At 43.5% G+C, this 17,165-nt stretch overlaps 2 protein-coding genes across 6 annotated transcripts in view; both read left to right on the top strand.

Moving 5' to 3' along the window:
* NADSYN1 (NAD synthetase 1) overlaps nucleotides 1-4,391 on the top strand; it is a 28,553-nt gene extending 24,162 nt beyond the window's left edge. For both annotated transcript variants that reach the window (XM_039539009.1, XM_039539010.1), the window contains exons 20-21: nucleotides 80-256; nucleotides 3,368-4,391. In XM_039539009.1, coding sequence (XP_039394943.1) covers nucleotides 80-256; nucleotides 3,368-3,421 — 231 coding nt within the window. In that variant the 3' untranslated portion in view covers nucleotides 3,422-4,391. The remainder of the gene's footprint in view (nucleotides 1-79; nucleotides 257-3,367) is intronic.
* A 6,430-nt stretch (nucleotides 4,392-10,821) lies between these two features.
* TPCN2 (two pore segment channel 2) overlaps nucleotides 10,822-17,165 on the top strand; it is a 57,318-nt gene continuing 50,974 nt past the window's right edge. The window contains exon 1 of one of the 4 annotated variants that reach the window (XM_039537787.1): nucleotides 10,822-10,878. Coding sequence is in view for 2 of the 4 variants with exons in the window: in XM_039537785.1 (XP_039393719.1) it covers nucleotides 11,193-11,325 (133 nt within the window). In the remaining 2 variants the exon portion in view is untranslated. Of the gene's footprint in view, nucleotides 10,879-11,084; nucleotides 11,326-17,165 lie in introns of those variants that run through there. The other 3 variants (XM_039537785.1, XM_039537784.1, XM_039537786.1) reach the window with 3 other exon arrangements.

The following is a 17,165-nucleotide window of genomic DNA, read 5'->3' as shown; positions in this document are numbered from 1 at the left end:
GAGTAATTTGCTCATCTAGAATTGTGTTTAAGTTCTGAGAAATTTCAGTTGACCTGAAACTGTGTGTTTTGTACACCAGGTGGCATCCAAGGTTAAGCATTTTTTCAGGATGTACTCAATTAACAGACATAAAATGACCACCCTCACACCTGCCTATCATGCTGAAAACTACAGTCCTGAGGACAACCGATTTGACCTGAGACCTTTCCTTTACAACTCCACCTGGTCATGGCAGTTCAGGTCTATAGATAAACAGGTAAGTGGGGAGGGATAGCTCAGTGGTTTGAGCATTGGCCTGCTAAACCCAGGGTTGTGAGTTCAATCCTTGAGGAGGCCACTTAGGGGATCTGGGGCAAAAATTTGGTCCTGCTAGTGAAGGCAGCGGGCTGGACTCGATGATCTTTCAAGGTCCCTTCCAGTTCTAGGAGATTGGTATATCTCCAATTATTACTTATTACTTTATTATTACTAAGCATAGTTCACTTCTTCTCTAGGTTTGTTTTAAATCATTTGTGATACGATAAGCCCAGATCCAGTATATCTACATAGACGAGATTCCTATGATCTAATTCTTAGGAGAGCATAGTAACTGTAACTGTTACTTTAACAGGGGTGCGGAGGAATGTTTAGGGGAGTGTGGCGTGGCCTGGGTCAGCCTCCACGGAAGGGCAGGGAGGGAGTGCCACCCAGTCCTGCTCCTCACCCAGCTCTGCTCCAGCCCATCCCCAGCACAAAATGTGGCCTGGCCGGGGCTCCTTTTAACCTCGGTCTGGGTGTCCCCACCCCCACCCCACAGCCATGTCCCTTGCCACAGCTCCCGGGGGTGGGAGAGACAGGCTTAAGGAGGGACACAACCTTGAAAAGTTTGGGGACCGCTGATCTATGCTTATGAACTCCCTGCCCATTCAGAGCAACAGGCCAGCACACAGTAACAGAAGTCTGTCTACACGGACCTGATTGCAGGATTGGGACCTAAAATGGTGTGACAAATTCAATAAGAGCTGGGAAATTCAGTGTGTAGGTGTCTGCCCATCTGCCTTTACAGCAATCCCCTCTTTGAACCTTGAAGTCAATGGAGTTACACCCAGGATTAATTTGACCTTGTATGCCTGGATATAGCAACTGTTTTTAGACTGACACGGTGAGGTGTGTAGAGGATCAAGTGGTAGCTGTGACTATGAGTTGCTTGGCTTTCTGTGGGCTTTGGTCACAACCTTAACATTTATTTCAATACATTTTCTCTTACCATAAAAGTGCTTGGCTGAGGAATTTTAACACATCGGCATTTTCACTGCCAAAGATTTTACATTTCAGTTGCTTTTAAGACTGTGTTTACGTATGCAATAAAATATTAATTCCCACCTCTCTGAAATGTCAGGCATGCTGTAATAGTATCTGACTCCCTGGAAACCTAGGATAAAAGGTACCATATGGTGTATTCCCTTTTTAGCCCCATCCCACAACTCATAATTTTGGGCCTTTTCCCATTAAAGCATAGGGCAAAACTCCTTTTGGCTTCAGTGGGAGCTGGATTGGATATTTTTATAGGATCAGACTATAAAAATCTGGCCTCTCTTTTTGTGCCTATAAATATTTATGGGCACAGTGAATATCACTTAGACTTGTAATGACCCAGTGTATTGGCATATGCTTCCCTGTGATATTACTTGCGCCTGCAGGTATTTGCCATTGCAAACTGTGTGCAAAGAGGGGAGACAGTTTAAAAAAAAAATCCATTCCTTAAGTTTTTTCTTATCCAGTAGGTTATAGCAGCAGCCTGTGCTGGTAACTGTTTCAGAAAGTTTTTCATGAGACTCAAAAATAAGGGCATGTTACAGGGTTCACTCTGCACTGTGGTGCCTCCTGCTGGCTGTTGTGGGGATTAGCCCTCCTCTGGTGGTGCCTCGCCACCATCACTCCTGTTCTAGGACCCTCGTCTCTCCAAGGACCGCGGTGTCCTCTTCAGCAACACAGGCTCTGGCTATGCTGCACTCTGTGCTCCCCCCTTCCGGGGGACCTACAGTCTGCTGTTCAGACACTTCCCTTAGTGGCTACTGAAGTATATTGTCTGGCCACTTCCTCGTGGCCACAGCATCCTCTTTATCCTTGCCTCAGACTGTCCACCTGCAAACCCCAGCACTCAGCCAGGAGCTGTCTCTCGCTCCCTCAGCCCCTGCTAGCAGCACTGCTCTGTCTAGGGTGCTGGCAATTCTCTCAGCCCTTCAGGGACACAGTCCTTCCTCCCTGGGCTCCCCGCAGAGAACTACCTTTCTGTGCCCCGCAGTTCCCTTTTTATATGGGCCTGCTTGACCCTGATTGGCTGCTCCCTTTAGCCCTTCTCTGATTGGCTGCCTCTGGTGCAGCCTCCCTAGGGCTCTATTAACCCCTTAGAGCCAAGTGTGGGGCAGATGCCCCATCACAGGGCCTGTTATAATACTACAAGGCAAGGCTGGTCTATTTTGGGAAGTGAGTGCACTAAGGGTTTCCCTTGGCCTGGAAATTCTGCACTCGCAGGTCACACACTTGTAATTCCTAAGAGAATCATCCTCCAGGACAATGTCACGTGTTGACTGTTGTGTTCCTGTATTTGTAGCACAAAGCCAAGAGATAAGATGTTAATTGGCAAGAGCTTGAGACAATGGTGTTATTCAGGTTCGCCAGACCTGCAGTTATGGCTCATTTCATCCTCCAGCACAAAGGGGATGTCGCCCTGGTAGATCTACCAGTGTGAGGGAATTCCCAGGTGGTGCAGCTTTGATGCCACCCTCCATGGCCAGAGCTCTTCTGCACTCTACTACTACCTGGCTTCCAAAATGGCCCCTGGGGCCTTGAGCAGCTGGCATAATTTAGAGCAGCTGTGAGGTGATTGGCGTATGGGCTGACATGGGGCAGCTCTGTGTATTTTGCCGCCCCAAGCACGGCAGTGAGGCAGCTTTCGGTGGAATGCCAGCGGGAGGTCCGCTGTTCCCGCGCCTTCGACATACCCGCCGCCAAAGCCGCAGGACTGGTGGACCTCTCGCAGGCATGCTGCCAAAGGCAGCCTGACTGCCGCCCTCACGGTGACCAGCAGGTTGCCCCCTGCGGCTTACCGCCCCAGGCACATGCGTGGTGCGCTGGTGCCTGGAGCCTCCCCTGGGGCTGACACAGAACCTGTCAGAAGGATCAGGGACTGAGGGTGGTTGCAGATCCTTTGCATACACCTTTCTCTGCTGTTTCCAGTGCTTATTGGACATAACTGAAAATCTGGCCTATGGCTTATTGTTCCTCTGTTCATTGTTCACTACCCCAATTCCTTGTGTGAATCTAAAATTAATAGCAGAAATTAAATGCAAATTTGTTTTTACTTCTGTACCTTGTTTACTTACAGGTTTCCAATCTAGAAAGTAAGGAAGGGAAGCCTGTACTTGAAGATGTGGATTGACCACTCTCCGCTCTTATACTACTGACCTAATAGTGGCTCCACAAACACAACATTCAAGGAAGGAGTATATTCTGAAGATCAAGATGGTTCCAGTGTCTGAACAGACTATAGAGCTGGTTTATCTTGTTATTAACAGTTATATCTGTAATTAATCAAACCCAAATTAGTTTGGACAAATAAGTTTCAAGCTGTATTATTCATGATTCTGAATAGTTTGCTTCAGCTATTCACTATTTGTTATTCATGATGTGTGACTGGTCACATACTTCACATGGTCACGGCTGAAACTTAAAATGTAAAAATAAAGATTGGACTTTGGGGTTTTAATTTTTGAATAATTAATCATTCATGATTCATTAATATTTTCACATATACCCAAAGATTGTCTGAGTACTTGGAAATAACAAGTGATATGATCCCTCCAATCATAGAAACCTGGGTCAGTGCTTTTGTGTGAAAATGTGTGTGCCCATATAAAATTTGACTGGGCCTAATGAATGGTCTGCATGTGATTTTTATCTAACATGTTGAACTGAAAGCAAAAATCTTTATAGTCTCTGGCACATGTGAAAAAAACGAAATTTTCATTTTATTGTGTAATAAATTCACATTTTTATAATGCTAATTGGCTCTGTTCTTAAGATATTTTTTATTTACATAGAATTGACTAACTCATCTGGTTTAGTGATTGGAACAGCAGAGTAAGATTCTAATTTAACAAGGTATTTGAGCATGGGCCAAATTTTACATACATGAGTAGTTTCTAATGTGGCCCAGGTCAGCACTCCTAAGGTCTGTTTCTGGCTCTGCCATCTACTTGCTGTGTAACCTTTGAAATTCAGTTTAATCTCTGTGAGTTTGTTTCCTCATTCCTAAAATAGGGATACTGCCTAGTTGATATAATGCTGAATGCGCTCTGAGATCCTCAGATAAAAGGTACTCTACTATTATCTGTAAAACATTATTTAAAGGTGAGCTGCAAATAAAACTGGGCATGTGCCCTTTTTTTCTTCTTTATGATTTATAAAGAAAACTTTGGTATACATGACATGTAAAATGTTCCCTCAGTGCCTGGCACTTTTTGAAAGGAGATGGGGATAAGTCTGGTATTCTGGCTAACATTTCTGTTCCCACTTAACCTGGCGCTACTGTCCAAGGCTGGGCATGCACTGTCATCAGTGAGTGAATAATAGCTGCTTTTACTTGCCTGTATAGTCACTATGTTAATGAAACTGAGCTCTCTACTCTGTAAAACACTTGGAGACAGAGTGAGCATAGGAGAGATGGTTATAAAACCAGCTTTTCCTTAGCATTCAGTAAGGCTGCCTGACCCACCCTCCTCTTGCTCTTCGCTTATTTTAAGCTTCACCATCTCATAAATGTGTAGACAGATACAAAGGGAATGAAGGCAAGAGTGTTAGTCATGTTTCCCTTTTCACCGGTTGCCTTAACATTTAGCCACTTCTTACGTACATTCACTGAAGTTATGTATGATGCCCTTTTATTAGGGCCTTTGTCCAGCTCTGAGCATAACAATGTTGTGATGTTACAGTAGGGAATTCTAGACCTAAATGATGCCTAGATTTCTGCTATTGAAATAGACTGCAGGCAAGGTGGTGGATGGACACAGGGCAAGTGTCCCACCATTCCCTGCAGCCCCAGAAGAGAGTGGAGCCATTCATGGAGGCAACAGGCTGGTCAGCCTTTTGGCAAGGGTCCCATAAAGTCCTGGTTGGAGTCTAAAGCTGACTTCCCCCTTCAGACTCAGGTGGCCTTATTGGAATCCTGGGAGGTGGGTGGGCACAAGCCCGCCCACATCTAAAGGCTCCTTCCCCAGCCTTGCAGGAGGGATCACTGGACCTGGGAACCAACTGAATACAGGGGACAATGAATGAATAACAGGGTCAGGAGTGAAGGTCACAGGTTCAAAACCAGGGATCCAGAGGGGGACACCAAGCAGAGAACCCTGAACAGTGTCCACTGCTCCTCAAAGCTGTCTAGGGAGCCAGTGGACGCTGCTCAGAGGAACTCTGCCTGGATGCATGAGACCAGAGAGGAGCAGAAATAGGCCCCACAGTTGCAGGGCACCCCATCATCTAGTGTCCTCTTCCTGGTGTTGAAGACAGCCACTTTAGCCAGTTCCAGGAGGAGGTTGACGAGGAGGTCTTGTGACTTTGTGGAGCCAGACAGAGCATGCAAATATAAACAGGAGTAGGGAAAAGTGCAGCCAGAACCTCAACAGAAGGTTCTGGAGGAGCCAGAATAGGGGCTGCAACCTGGCGCATTCAAGATAAGTGAGCGCCAGATTTTCCCTCACATTGCAAAAGGGGCAGGTGTCAAGGATGGGGGCAAACCGTGCCAGGTACATGCCCATGCTCATGGTTCCATGGAGGAGCCACCAACCAATATCCCTGGCGGCCTGTGGGACCAGGGTGGAATAGAGGCTGGCCCACCGGAGTTCCTCATCCTCCACAGGTGGTAGATAGTCCTGCCATTTGGTATCAGGGCGGGACAGGAGGGTGACCACTACTGCCACCTACTCTCCCACTAGGGGAGAAAGCTGGGTTGGATGCAGCTGCCTCTGTAGGCACAACAATTGATGCTCTGTGAGCCAGAAGCAGCAGAATTTAAAAACAAAATCTACCTTTTCTAACTTTTCATATGGCCTGGAATCTCAGTCAGAAATGAGAGCTCTTCTCCTTTCACTCTTTTGCTAAAGCTATTGCTTCCTACCTCTTTTGACAATCATAGGAGAAAAGGAGCAATGAAGGGCTGTTGGCTGCAGGGGTCCTCAGTGTGTTTCCAACTTACAAAGGAGAGAATGAGAACAGCCAGAATCACATAATTATATCTTGGCAGGTAGACTTTCTGCTGCTACTCCTATGCTATTGAGCATTTTAAACACTTAACAATTAAGATTAATCTGTCGGACTGTTCTTGTGTTTCCATTGTGGCACTAACACTGCAAATGACCATTCCCTACCACACCACTGTCAGATGCTGGTTGAACCAATCAAATGTATCATTTTAACATTTGTTTTTGAAGGTCTCTCAGTGTTGCCCTTACAGCAGACAACACCCTTAATTCAGCATTTAATAACAGTTGGCCCACAGTGCTATTAGCCATACCACCATTTCCCCCTCTGTTGTAAAGGGAAATAACTGTGGTCAGCTGTTGGCAAATGCCAAGTTAATCATGATCACTCTATTGGTAACTCACCAAAGGGAATATCATGTAGTTATTTCCAGTGTTTAAGAAACAGGTGGAGAAAAGTGTTAGGCCTGCTGCTGCTCCCTTGGAAGTCAATGGAAAAACCTAATGAGAGCCAGTTCTGGCCCATAATCAATAGGTGCTAATGCTGTGTTTCTATTGCCAAAATATACCAACTCATTTCCCCCCTGTTGAAATGTCAAATTAAACACAACAAGATAACACCTTCAAAATTCCACTAGGTGTCTCTTAGTACTAATTTAAAAAAAAAAAAGGCATGTTAGCACCATGTCATCATCTTTAATAGTTGAATTCAAGTTCTGGCTGGCTTGGACTTGTTCTGAGCTGATTGTGGTGGAGAGAAAAGAGAAAGAAAAGGGGGAGAGTTGGCAACTCAGCTTAGATGTCACAATCCTATTATCACCATTGGGTGTTTAGTAATTGAGTGTTCAGACTAATTGGTTCTGTCTGCAGTTTTATCTTCCCTGCCTATTTGCTCTTGCAGACCATCTCCTTTGATAAGTCCTTCTCTCTCTAGTCTCCTCTTGGACTCAGAAGTGATCGTTGCTGAGGCTGGGTACACAGAACAGACCTTGTAGAATGCCTGGAGCAGGGGTGTGGTTACCTATTGAAGTTAATGAGACTCCGAACCCGAGTAATGACTGGAGCATCAAACCAATGGTTGTTAGAAACCAGCACACTGGGTGGGATATTGAGGCACACTGGTCTACTTTAATTTTTGAGTTTGGGACTGTGTCCAGGTCAAGGATTTTGGCTGTCCCCTTATAAAAACAGGTGATGTGAAAAATTGACATATGAGTTCAGATCCTAAGCACACACAGCAAGGTTTGGTTCAGGCCCAGCTTTCATTGAGATGGATAATATACTTCTGAAAAGTTAGTGTTTCTAACTATAAATATTTTGCAGTGGGAACACTGACTTGTACAATAGAAAAGATCTTTGTTGCCCAACATGCCCTATACTTGAACTGTTATTCAGTAATACATCATATCATTTATTGCTTAATCTTAAAAAGAAAATTGCCTAAATGATTATTACACAAATTTCAGTTAGTTTTGGAAAGTGGGTTTTTTCATAAGGCAGTAACTTACATTTTAAAAACCAAATCAGGGAAACAATTACATCTCAAAAATATATTGACAGTTCAATGATGCTCCCACACAAATAGCCATGTCAGTACCATTGGGTATGAAAAAGCTACTTCTCACAGTAGGATTTTGGCTTAACATTTTTTGAGGCTGTCCTACATATCAAAGTAGGCTTTAAAAATTGAAGTCATTTAAACAGTGGAAAAGTTTTTCTTTGTTAAAACAAATAAACCATCCTAAACAATTTTAAGTGAACATTTGAGATGGTGAAAAATAGTGGCAATGTGATGCTAGAGACTGAAGTTGTTCTACTGAATAAGTACAGCACATAGTGACATTGCAACCTTTCCCTTACTGCTCTGCAACCTCAATTCTGTCCTGATGGAACTGCTTCCAAGGGTAGGGAGATAGCAAGGACTACACAGGCATTGAAACTGAGCTGAAACTGCCAGCTCCAGTACCAATTCCAATAGTAGTACCTATCCACTAACAATGATCTCAGACCATCAGTTCATTTCAGTGGAAGAATATTTTTAACATTGCATTTTTCAAAAGCCAGTTAGGAAGAGCTAAGCACTCTGGGTATGTCTTCACTGCAATAAAACACCCATGCCTGACTCGTGTCAGCTGATTCAGGTTGCAGAGCTATAAAATTGCAGACTAGAGCCATGAGGGTCTCATAGCCTGGGCTTCAGCCCAGGCTGACACTGAAATTTTATAGGCCCGCAGCTTGAGTCAGCTGACATGGACCTGACACAAGTGTTTAATTGCAGTGTAGACATAGCTAAATACAAGGTGGAACAGATTGTTAAGCATAAGAGAATAGACCATTCAAGGTGAAATAGGACTACTACTGCAGGGGTGTTAAATGTCCACTTCATTTATTTAGCTGTGACACTCTGTCCCAGGTCTGAAGAGCTCTGTATAAGATCACAAGCTTTTCTCTTTCATGATGAGAAGTTGGTTCAATTAAAGATATTACCTCACTCACCTTGTTGCTCTATTATCCTGGGACCAACATGATTACAACACTGCAAACATTAATAATTATCAAACCAATTCAAATCACACTGTGAAGATACTGAACCATGAAAAGTATTCAAGAATTCCCCCTAAATCTGTCAGAAGAGCATTCCTCTAGGTGATGCTTCTGTCATCTTTGCTTACCATAGTAGACATCTGAATATGAATCAAGTGACAAAAGGAAAAGTATCACCTACTACAGGCCTTGTGAAAAACCCTCTTCTTCCCCCATCACGAAAGAGAGGAGGGCATATATATTTAGAAAAATGGGCAGGTTGTAAAATAAATTGACCATCAGCTGTGACTACACAGATTTATGCTAACATTCCATCTTAAAAATATCATGGCCAGAATGGCTATATTACAAAATTATCTATATTTCTACAAATTAAAGTCTCCCAATCTCTGTTTTAAGTCTTGGAGATACATTGTAAAGTCCATAAGAACTAGAAACGCATAGAACCTTGTTCAGATGAGACATACTGTTAATTTAATTACACTGGACGTATTGCCCATTAATAATTTGACTATAGTTCACACTATATTTTACCCTTTCCAAACTGCACCTGTAGTTGAAACTGCATAGTAAAGAATTACAACAAAAAACTGTGTAAGCCTACAAAGTCATCTAGAACTTTAAAGGCATACAATAGAAGGGAAATCTGATGCAACCTGTGGATTAAGTGTGAGAATGGAAGGTTTAATTATTCTGAATCACACAGTCTGGCAGAAAATACACTGCTTCTGTGAAAACAAAGAGAGGTTTTGATGGAAAGTGCAATTTCCAGTGAACTCCTTGGCTTCCATAAATTGTTTGTTTCTAAAAACAATGTTGCATGTAAGTACAGTACGTGCTTCAAAACATTTAATTATAATAATGAGCATACACTTTTCAGGGCAGGGACTGTGTCATCCTAAGTGTTTGTACAGTACTCTGTGGTCCTGATCCTGATTGGGAATTGTGGGTGATACTGTAATACAAATAATAATCTATATTGTGCTTTACATGTTCAAAGCATTGCACACAATCAACTGTCACTAATTCTCAGAACACCCCTCTGAAGTGAGTGCATAAGTAGTCATATCTTCATTTTAGACAGTACAAATTGAGACAGAAGGTGAAAAGACTTGCCAAGGCTATACAGTGAGTAGGTGGCAGAGACAGGACTTTCCAACTCCTAATCCAGTGCTCAGTCCTCTGGAAAAAATGTTATGGATGATATGACAGTTAATAAATGAGGTTCTTAATTCCATCTGTGGTCACTCAGTGTACAGTAAGCCCACTCTTACCTCATGTTATTGGATTCTACTCTAAAGAAGTTGGCCTAATGCCATGTATCAAATATTAGCCAAAGGCTTTCACATAGGTCCAGATCCTCAAATATTTAGGCACCTAACTCTCCAATGGACCCAAATTACCTTTGAGGATCTGGGCCAGGGGTAGGCAACCTATGGCACGTGTGCCAAAGGAGGCACGTGAGCTGATTTTTCAGTGGCACTCACACTGCCCGGGTCTTTGCCACCGGTCTGGGGGGCTCTGCATTTTAATGTAATTTTAAATGAAGCTTCTTAAACATTTTAAAAACCTTATTTACTTTACAGACACCAATAGTTTAGTTATATATTATAGAAAGAGACCTTCAAAAAACGTTAAAATGTATTACTGGCACGCAAAACCTTAAAATAGAGTGAATAAATGAAAGGTTGCCAACCCCTGATCTGGGCCATATTTACTGCAAATGAAGTACCGTGCTGTCTAGCTATACAGTGGTTTGGAGAGACCAATGGCAGCAGAACTACTCCAGGATCAGGCCAGGTAATTGATCTGTACTATCCAGTTAAGCAGATTTTTTAAAAAACGGAGTCCTGATTTGCTGTCTTGTGCAGCTGTGACAATAGCGCTTTACCGACAACAATCATGATGCTGTGTTAGCAATGTAGGCTCCAGCCCTTCAGGAGATTTATAGTTCTGCTCAGTGTGAACCAAGGCAGCAGGAGTGACTGTGGGATACTCTCCCGTGGAGAAATGAAAGTGTTTATCACCTATGTCCTGACTCCCCTGCATACAGCTGAAGGAGCGAGCCTGGTACAGCAGCGATCACGCTGACATAGCTGTGAGTCACCCAGCCAGGAAGAGGGGCAGCCAGCCCGCCGCACACTGAAGCCCCTGGCTACCCCTGATCCTAGTCCCTGCGAGTCCCCCTCGAGCGCCCGCCGGCAGCACTGCAGTCCCCCAAGGGGCGGCCGGGCCGGGGTCAGGCGGCTCCTCCTCCCGCTGGCTGCCGGGTCACGTGTAGCGGGCGGAGCCGGCTCTCCCGGGGCAGAGCCCCCGGCGGAGTGCGCGCTGCTGCTGCCTTCCTTCTCCCTGGGAGCCGGGCGGCCGCGGCTGGGAACCGCTGCAGGGGAGAGCCTGGCGCCGCCGCTGTCCATGGAGGAGGAAGCCGGCACCGAGAAGGAGCCCCTGCTGCCTGCCCGGACAGCGGGCCCCGGCTACCCAACCCGGGGAACCTTCGGGGCCGGCGACTGCCCCGAGCCCGCGGCCTCCTGCACCGTCCAGGACGGTGAGTGGGGCCGGGGGAGCCTCGGGCACGGTGCCACGGACTGGTGCCTCGCAGAGGGGTCCCGCTGGGGCACGGAGATCCTGGGGCGCTCCGCGGCCTGCCCGGGGACGGGGCTCTGTAAAGTGGCACCTACATAAGCGCCTGCCCCTCTGGGGGAGCCCATAGTAGGTAGGTTTTGTCCCGTAGAGCATAGGCGCTGCAGCCCGTGGGGAGGGGGCAGAGCCTCTAGAGCTTAAAAGGCCCCTTGGATCAGCGATATCAGTGCCCGGGGGTATTGCCTAGACAAGCCCATAGAACGGGGACTTCAGCGCCTGCTGGGCGGTGCCTGTAGCATATGGACTGGTGCCTGCAGAACCTAGGCCTTGGTGACTCTAGGGTGGGTGGCAGCTGCAGAACAGAGATTCAGGGCCAATGGAATGATGCCCCTAATCATTCTAGACCGAGGGCTTGTCTGCAGGGGGAAACTGATGAAGTAGTTGATGGTGGAATAAAGTGCACTGGTGTAGCTCCACATCTGGACACTCTGTACTGGAATAAAGGTGATTTTATTCTGGAACAGTTTGCTCTGCCTTGGAAGTGCACTGTTTATTCCAGACTAAAGTGATTGTTTATTCCTAAATAGGATTTCCACACAAGGAGCTATTCCAAATTAGCTGTCCTGGAATAAGATAGTTCTGTCAATTTCCCAGTGTAGACAAGCCCTGGTGTATCAGGTTTAAATGCCCATAGACTGATAGTGTATATGCATAGCTGGCATGTGGATTTCAGTTTGATTTGTCACATTGCATTACTTACTGTCACTATGCCACTGATTTATTTACTTACTTGTTTTGGATGAGCCAGCTGACTAGGGATAATGAGTGAAGAAAAACAAGAAGACTTGAGGTTTAACCTTTTCTCAACCCTCCACTCCTGCATCATGCTGTTTTCTTTCAGATTTTTTTATGTTAAGAGCTAAATGCTTTTTTTCCTCTCTCTTACAAGAGATGTAGACGTCTTAAGTGGGTGCTTAAGATGCCTTTATGTTGAAGGGAAGGTCTTGTGGAAAATTGTATAAACTAAACTTCACACTGTCTTTAGGCTGGGATTTTCAAAGGAGCCAAAGAGAAGTATGTGCTTAATTCCCATTTGAAATTCAACAAGAGTTGGGTGGCTAACTCTATAACTCTTATCAAATTTCAGTAAGAATCGAGCCCCTAACTCCCTTAGGCTTCTTTTGAAAATCCCAGCCTTAGATTGCAAGCTTTTTGTAGCAGGCACTTTACATAATTGTGTCACAGTGGCCCAGTTTTGTGTTGAACTCAGTAGTACTCTTGAACTGAATGCTACTTACTCACCATTGTGTGACTTAGTCCATCCCGTGCTTTGCTGCACATTGTGCTACCCACATTTGCCATTCTTGCCTGTCAACTGCTCTTCTCTCCAAATCTTCCCATTTCATGTTGAGGTGCTTGATGTCCTGCAGAACTGTTTATTTCCATGTTATTCATGGTCTTCCTCTCTTTCTTCTTGCATTTTCTGGCTTCCATTCAAGGGCAGTATTTGGTACGTGTTCTCTTTCCATTCTCAGCACATGTCCCAGCCACTGATGTTTTCTTTTGTAGATTATTTGTGGGAGGGTGCCTTGTCCAGTAACTTTTCTGACTTCTTCCATTGTTTGACTTCTCGTGTTAAATACTGCTCAGTATAAGGGTAGAAGAATTGGGCCCAATCATGTCTACACTATGGGCGCTATAACTGCGTTGCTACAGCTATGGCTCTGTAGTGCCGTTGTGTAGATGCTTCCTACATCAACAGAAGGGTTTTTTCTGTCACTGTAGGTAATCCATCTCTCTGAATGGCTGTAACTAGGTTGATAGAAGAATGCTTCCATTGACCTAGCTGTGCCTGCGCTGGGTGTTATGTTGGCATAGCTATGGTGCTATGAGGTGTGATTTTTTTCACACCCTGGAGTGCTGTAGCTATGTCTACCTGACTTTGAGTGTAGACTAGGTCTTTGAGTAGTGCATTCTTGGTAGTGCATAAATCACACAAAACTATCTTTACTAGAACTGCAAACACATTTATTTTAATATAAAACCTAAGCGTGGGATTTTCCAAAGTGCTCAGCATTGCCTTAACACTATTCTTACTGAAATCCATGGGAACGGAATTAAGTCAATACTTGGTGCTTTTAAAAATCCCATTCTAACCGTTCCCCCCACTCCACAGTTCCTGACAATATTCCTGTAATCAACTTTGCCCTTATTGTTCTGTGGTCACACAAATGGGGAATCTAAGATTTAAAAAGATAAGACTAATAAAGGCCTTTTCTGCTGTTTGGAAGCAGCCTCTGTATTTTTTTCAAAGCAATTTAATTTCTGTTGCATTCGTCTTCATGGTTGATGTCAGGGTCTGTTTAAAAAAGATGTGGTTGTTATGCACAAATATGCAGTGAAATTTTTAAATTGTTTTCTGACCTCTTAGGAAATTGAATGCTGTTCAGATCAGTCATCTGGGAATTCATTTCATCGGTGCATATTGCTTAGTAATGCATTATGATTTTGAACCAGGGATGTGGGCAAAGCTATACTAGCTATGGGATCAATTTTGTTCTCATAATGTCCCAGTCAGCCTCCTTGACTGCCATGTCCTGCAGGGATAGTTTGGAGGTGCTGTTACTGAACTTCTGTCAGCTATAGGAACATCATGGGGAGCTGGCATTTTCCCTTAAAATTCAGGCACTCTAGAGCCTGTCATTGGCATGTATTATGTGTGTGTCTGGGCCCTGTCATCATTTGTTCTCTGAGGGGGACTCTTCTCCTCCTCCCCTACAAGCATGGACTGTCTCTGGTTCCCTTCACTGGGTTAATTACTGGGGCAATCAAAGATTCCTTGATTCCAAAGGCATATAATCAAAATAAAGGTGGAAGTGCTCACTTTTCACTCTTGCTTCTACCTACTACAGACTTTGTTAATGAATTTTGGATTGATAATTTCATAATGGGCTTAAACTGCAGCAAGGGAGATTTAGGTTAGACATAAGGAAAAAACCTCCTAAGTGTCAGGGTAGTTAAGCATTAGAATAAATTACCTAGGATGGTTGTGGAATCTCCGTCGTCGGACGTTTTTAAGAACAAACCCTGACAAGCATTTGTCTAACCTGTCTAGATAATACTTAGTCCTGCCTTCGTGAAGGGTACTGGACTAGATGACCTATCAAGGTCTCTTGCAGTCCTACATTGCTATGATAATATAACTGTTATGTAGTGATGCTTTATTTTACTTCATTACATGCTATCAGCTTTTCCTTTGTTTTGTATCCTACCCTGGTGGTAGATATAAAAAGAGAGGACGCCATCCTTCTCCCATTTCAATCTGTGGCACCACTCCACTGAGTTCAGTAGGATCAAGATCAGGTGCAGAATTTTGAAGCTATATATCTTTTTTTAAAAAGGTAAAATTGTGTTGGACTATAGATGCTACCAAAAAAGAATTTGGCTGAGACTCCATTAAAGAGAAATTGTTCTGATTTTCTTTATCTCTGACTTTTGCTGACTGGAAATGCAGCCCTTTGTGCCTGTAATAACAACTGGGTAAGAGTCAGTCACTTAGAAATTATTCCAACAGGATTTATTTCATTTTTCCTTTTCTCTGATTAACCTCTCTATGAGCCCTCGTAGTGGAAGGGATGTTTTTGTCAGCAAAGCAGTAGGCTTCTGGGAATCAAATACTCAAATCCTGACAAAGAAATCCTGATGCTGAGTGCAGTGTAAGTTACTTAGAGCTTAATGTCTACATGGGGCAACTTACTGGCATGATACAATTATCAACATAATTTAGCAACATCAAACTGAAAAAAGGCTACTATGACACTGAATAAAAGTGTCCACATGGGGAATTATAACTATAGCAATAAAGCTATACCAGTATGTTCTGTGTTTGTACAGTGCCTAGCACAATGGGGTCCTGATCCAGACACTCTGGTAATAAAAATAATTAACAATAGTAATGCCAATAAATTTCCCTTTGTAGAGAAGCTTTCAATGTGTGGATGTGTGTGTCTTTTTAATAGACCTTGCAAATAGAAGTCCTGTCTGCTCACATAGACATTAAAGTTCTTCTTAGAAGAGGGGTTATCCTTGTGTTCTTGTCCATAATGTCCTCTCCCACTCCCCATACTGTTGTGCACCATGTGCGTTCAGCTGATGGTGACCTTCATTGCCGACACGTGGTTGATTTTCAGTGAAGCTCTGTGTGTAGTTTATGATAGACATTGGTGTCCGTCCTTTGTTATGAAAGGTGCTGTGTAAATGTAAGAATCTCATTCTTATACCACGTGTGTGGGAGTAGGTAATATTAATAGGGACTGAGATTATTCCTGCGGAGTAAGTGAGGGTTCAAATAGCAAGTATATTATACTTTTTTTTAAAGCCATAGCTACCTATTTTTTATGGTTTCCTGCAGACTCTGAACTATGTAAGATATGGGAGGTAATTGTCCTGCTCTACTCAGCATCTGGTGAGGCCTCAGCTAGAGTACTGTGCCCAGTTCTAGGTGCTTCACTTTAGGAAAGATGTGAACAAATTGGAGAGTCCAGAGGAGAGCAACAAAAATGATAAAAGGTTTAGAAAACCTGACCTAGGAGGAAAGGTTAAAAAAATTGTCTTGAGAAAAGAAGACTGATGGGGGAACCTGATAAGTCTTCAGATACATTGAGTGTTACAAGGAGGACGGGGATCCGTTGTTCCCCATGTCCACTAAAGGTTGGACAAGAAGTACTTAATGGGCTTAATCTGCAGCAAGGGAGATTTATGTTAGATATTAGGAAAAACTTTCTAACTATAAGGGTAGTTAAGTGCCAAGGGAAGTTGTGGAATCCCCATCAGAACAGATTAGATAAACACTTGTCAGGGATGGTGTTGGTATACTTGGTCCTGCCTCAGCTTAAGGGGCTGAACTTAAATGATTTCCCTTCCAGCCCTACATATCTCTGATTTTGAGACTACATTTTGAGGGATATTGTTCATTTTGGCCTCAGGGTTACCAATGGTCCACACAAATTTTATGCCCCCTTGTTGAAAATGTTTACATCAGAAATGATGAAAAGGTTATAGAAAGAGCTATTTACTCTAAAGAACTGTTACACTGACAAATCATTTTAAGTTTCCTGAATTATTTTTTTTTATCCCTCACTTTGGCACACTGCCACACATTGTATTCCACATTTAGGCCTTGTTGAGAGGCATGGTTCTTTGCAGGAGATGGGCCATTTTAGGGACACAGTTTGGACAAATTTTGTTCCAAATTTAAGGTTTTGAAAGCTTTCTGTTGGCCTTTGGTTTTGTAAAAGCTTATTTTTATATGACATCTTTTGACATTTTCATGGGGAAAGGTTGCTCTCCCCCCCCCCCGAAACAAATGACCTGTAAAGCTTGTAACCCAAACACTTTGCTTTAGAAACAGGCTACAGGAGGACCTGAACGTGAAACTGATTATATATAGACTAGTCTATATTCACTTCTGAATTTGAGAGTAAACCCAGAGTAAATGGTGAAAAGAAAAGTAGATTTCTTTATTTCGTATTAACTCAGTTAAGGTAGTGTTTATAAGATAGGAAAGAAGCTTCAGCTCTTCATAATCCACATTCAAAAACATGATAAAATTTGACAACGGTAAGCAAGTTGGTGTGCTGAGGCCTCTGCATATTGGGCTGACTTTTATTATCTGATTGTTTTTTTGCTCCCCTTTCTGTTATTGTCTCTTGTTTTATACCTATATTGTAAACTCTTTGGGGCACAGATTATCTTTTTGTTTTGTGTTTTGTACAGCACCTAACCCACTGGGGTCTTGGACCGTGA

Source organism: Mauremys reevesii, linkage group 4 (assembly GCF_016161935.1).
Source record: "Mauremys reevesii isolate NIE-2019 linkage group 4, ASM1616193v1, whole genome shotgun sequence".
In the NCBI taxonomy this organism is placed as follows: domain Eukaryota; kingdom Metazoa; phylum Chordata; order Testudines; family Geoemydidae; genus Mauremys; species Mauremys reevesii.
Note: the sequence above shows the minus strand (reverse complement) of the source record. Positions and strands in the feature narration are given on the sequence as shown.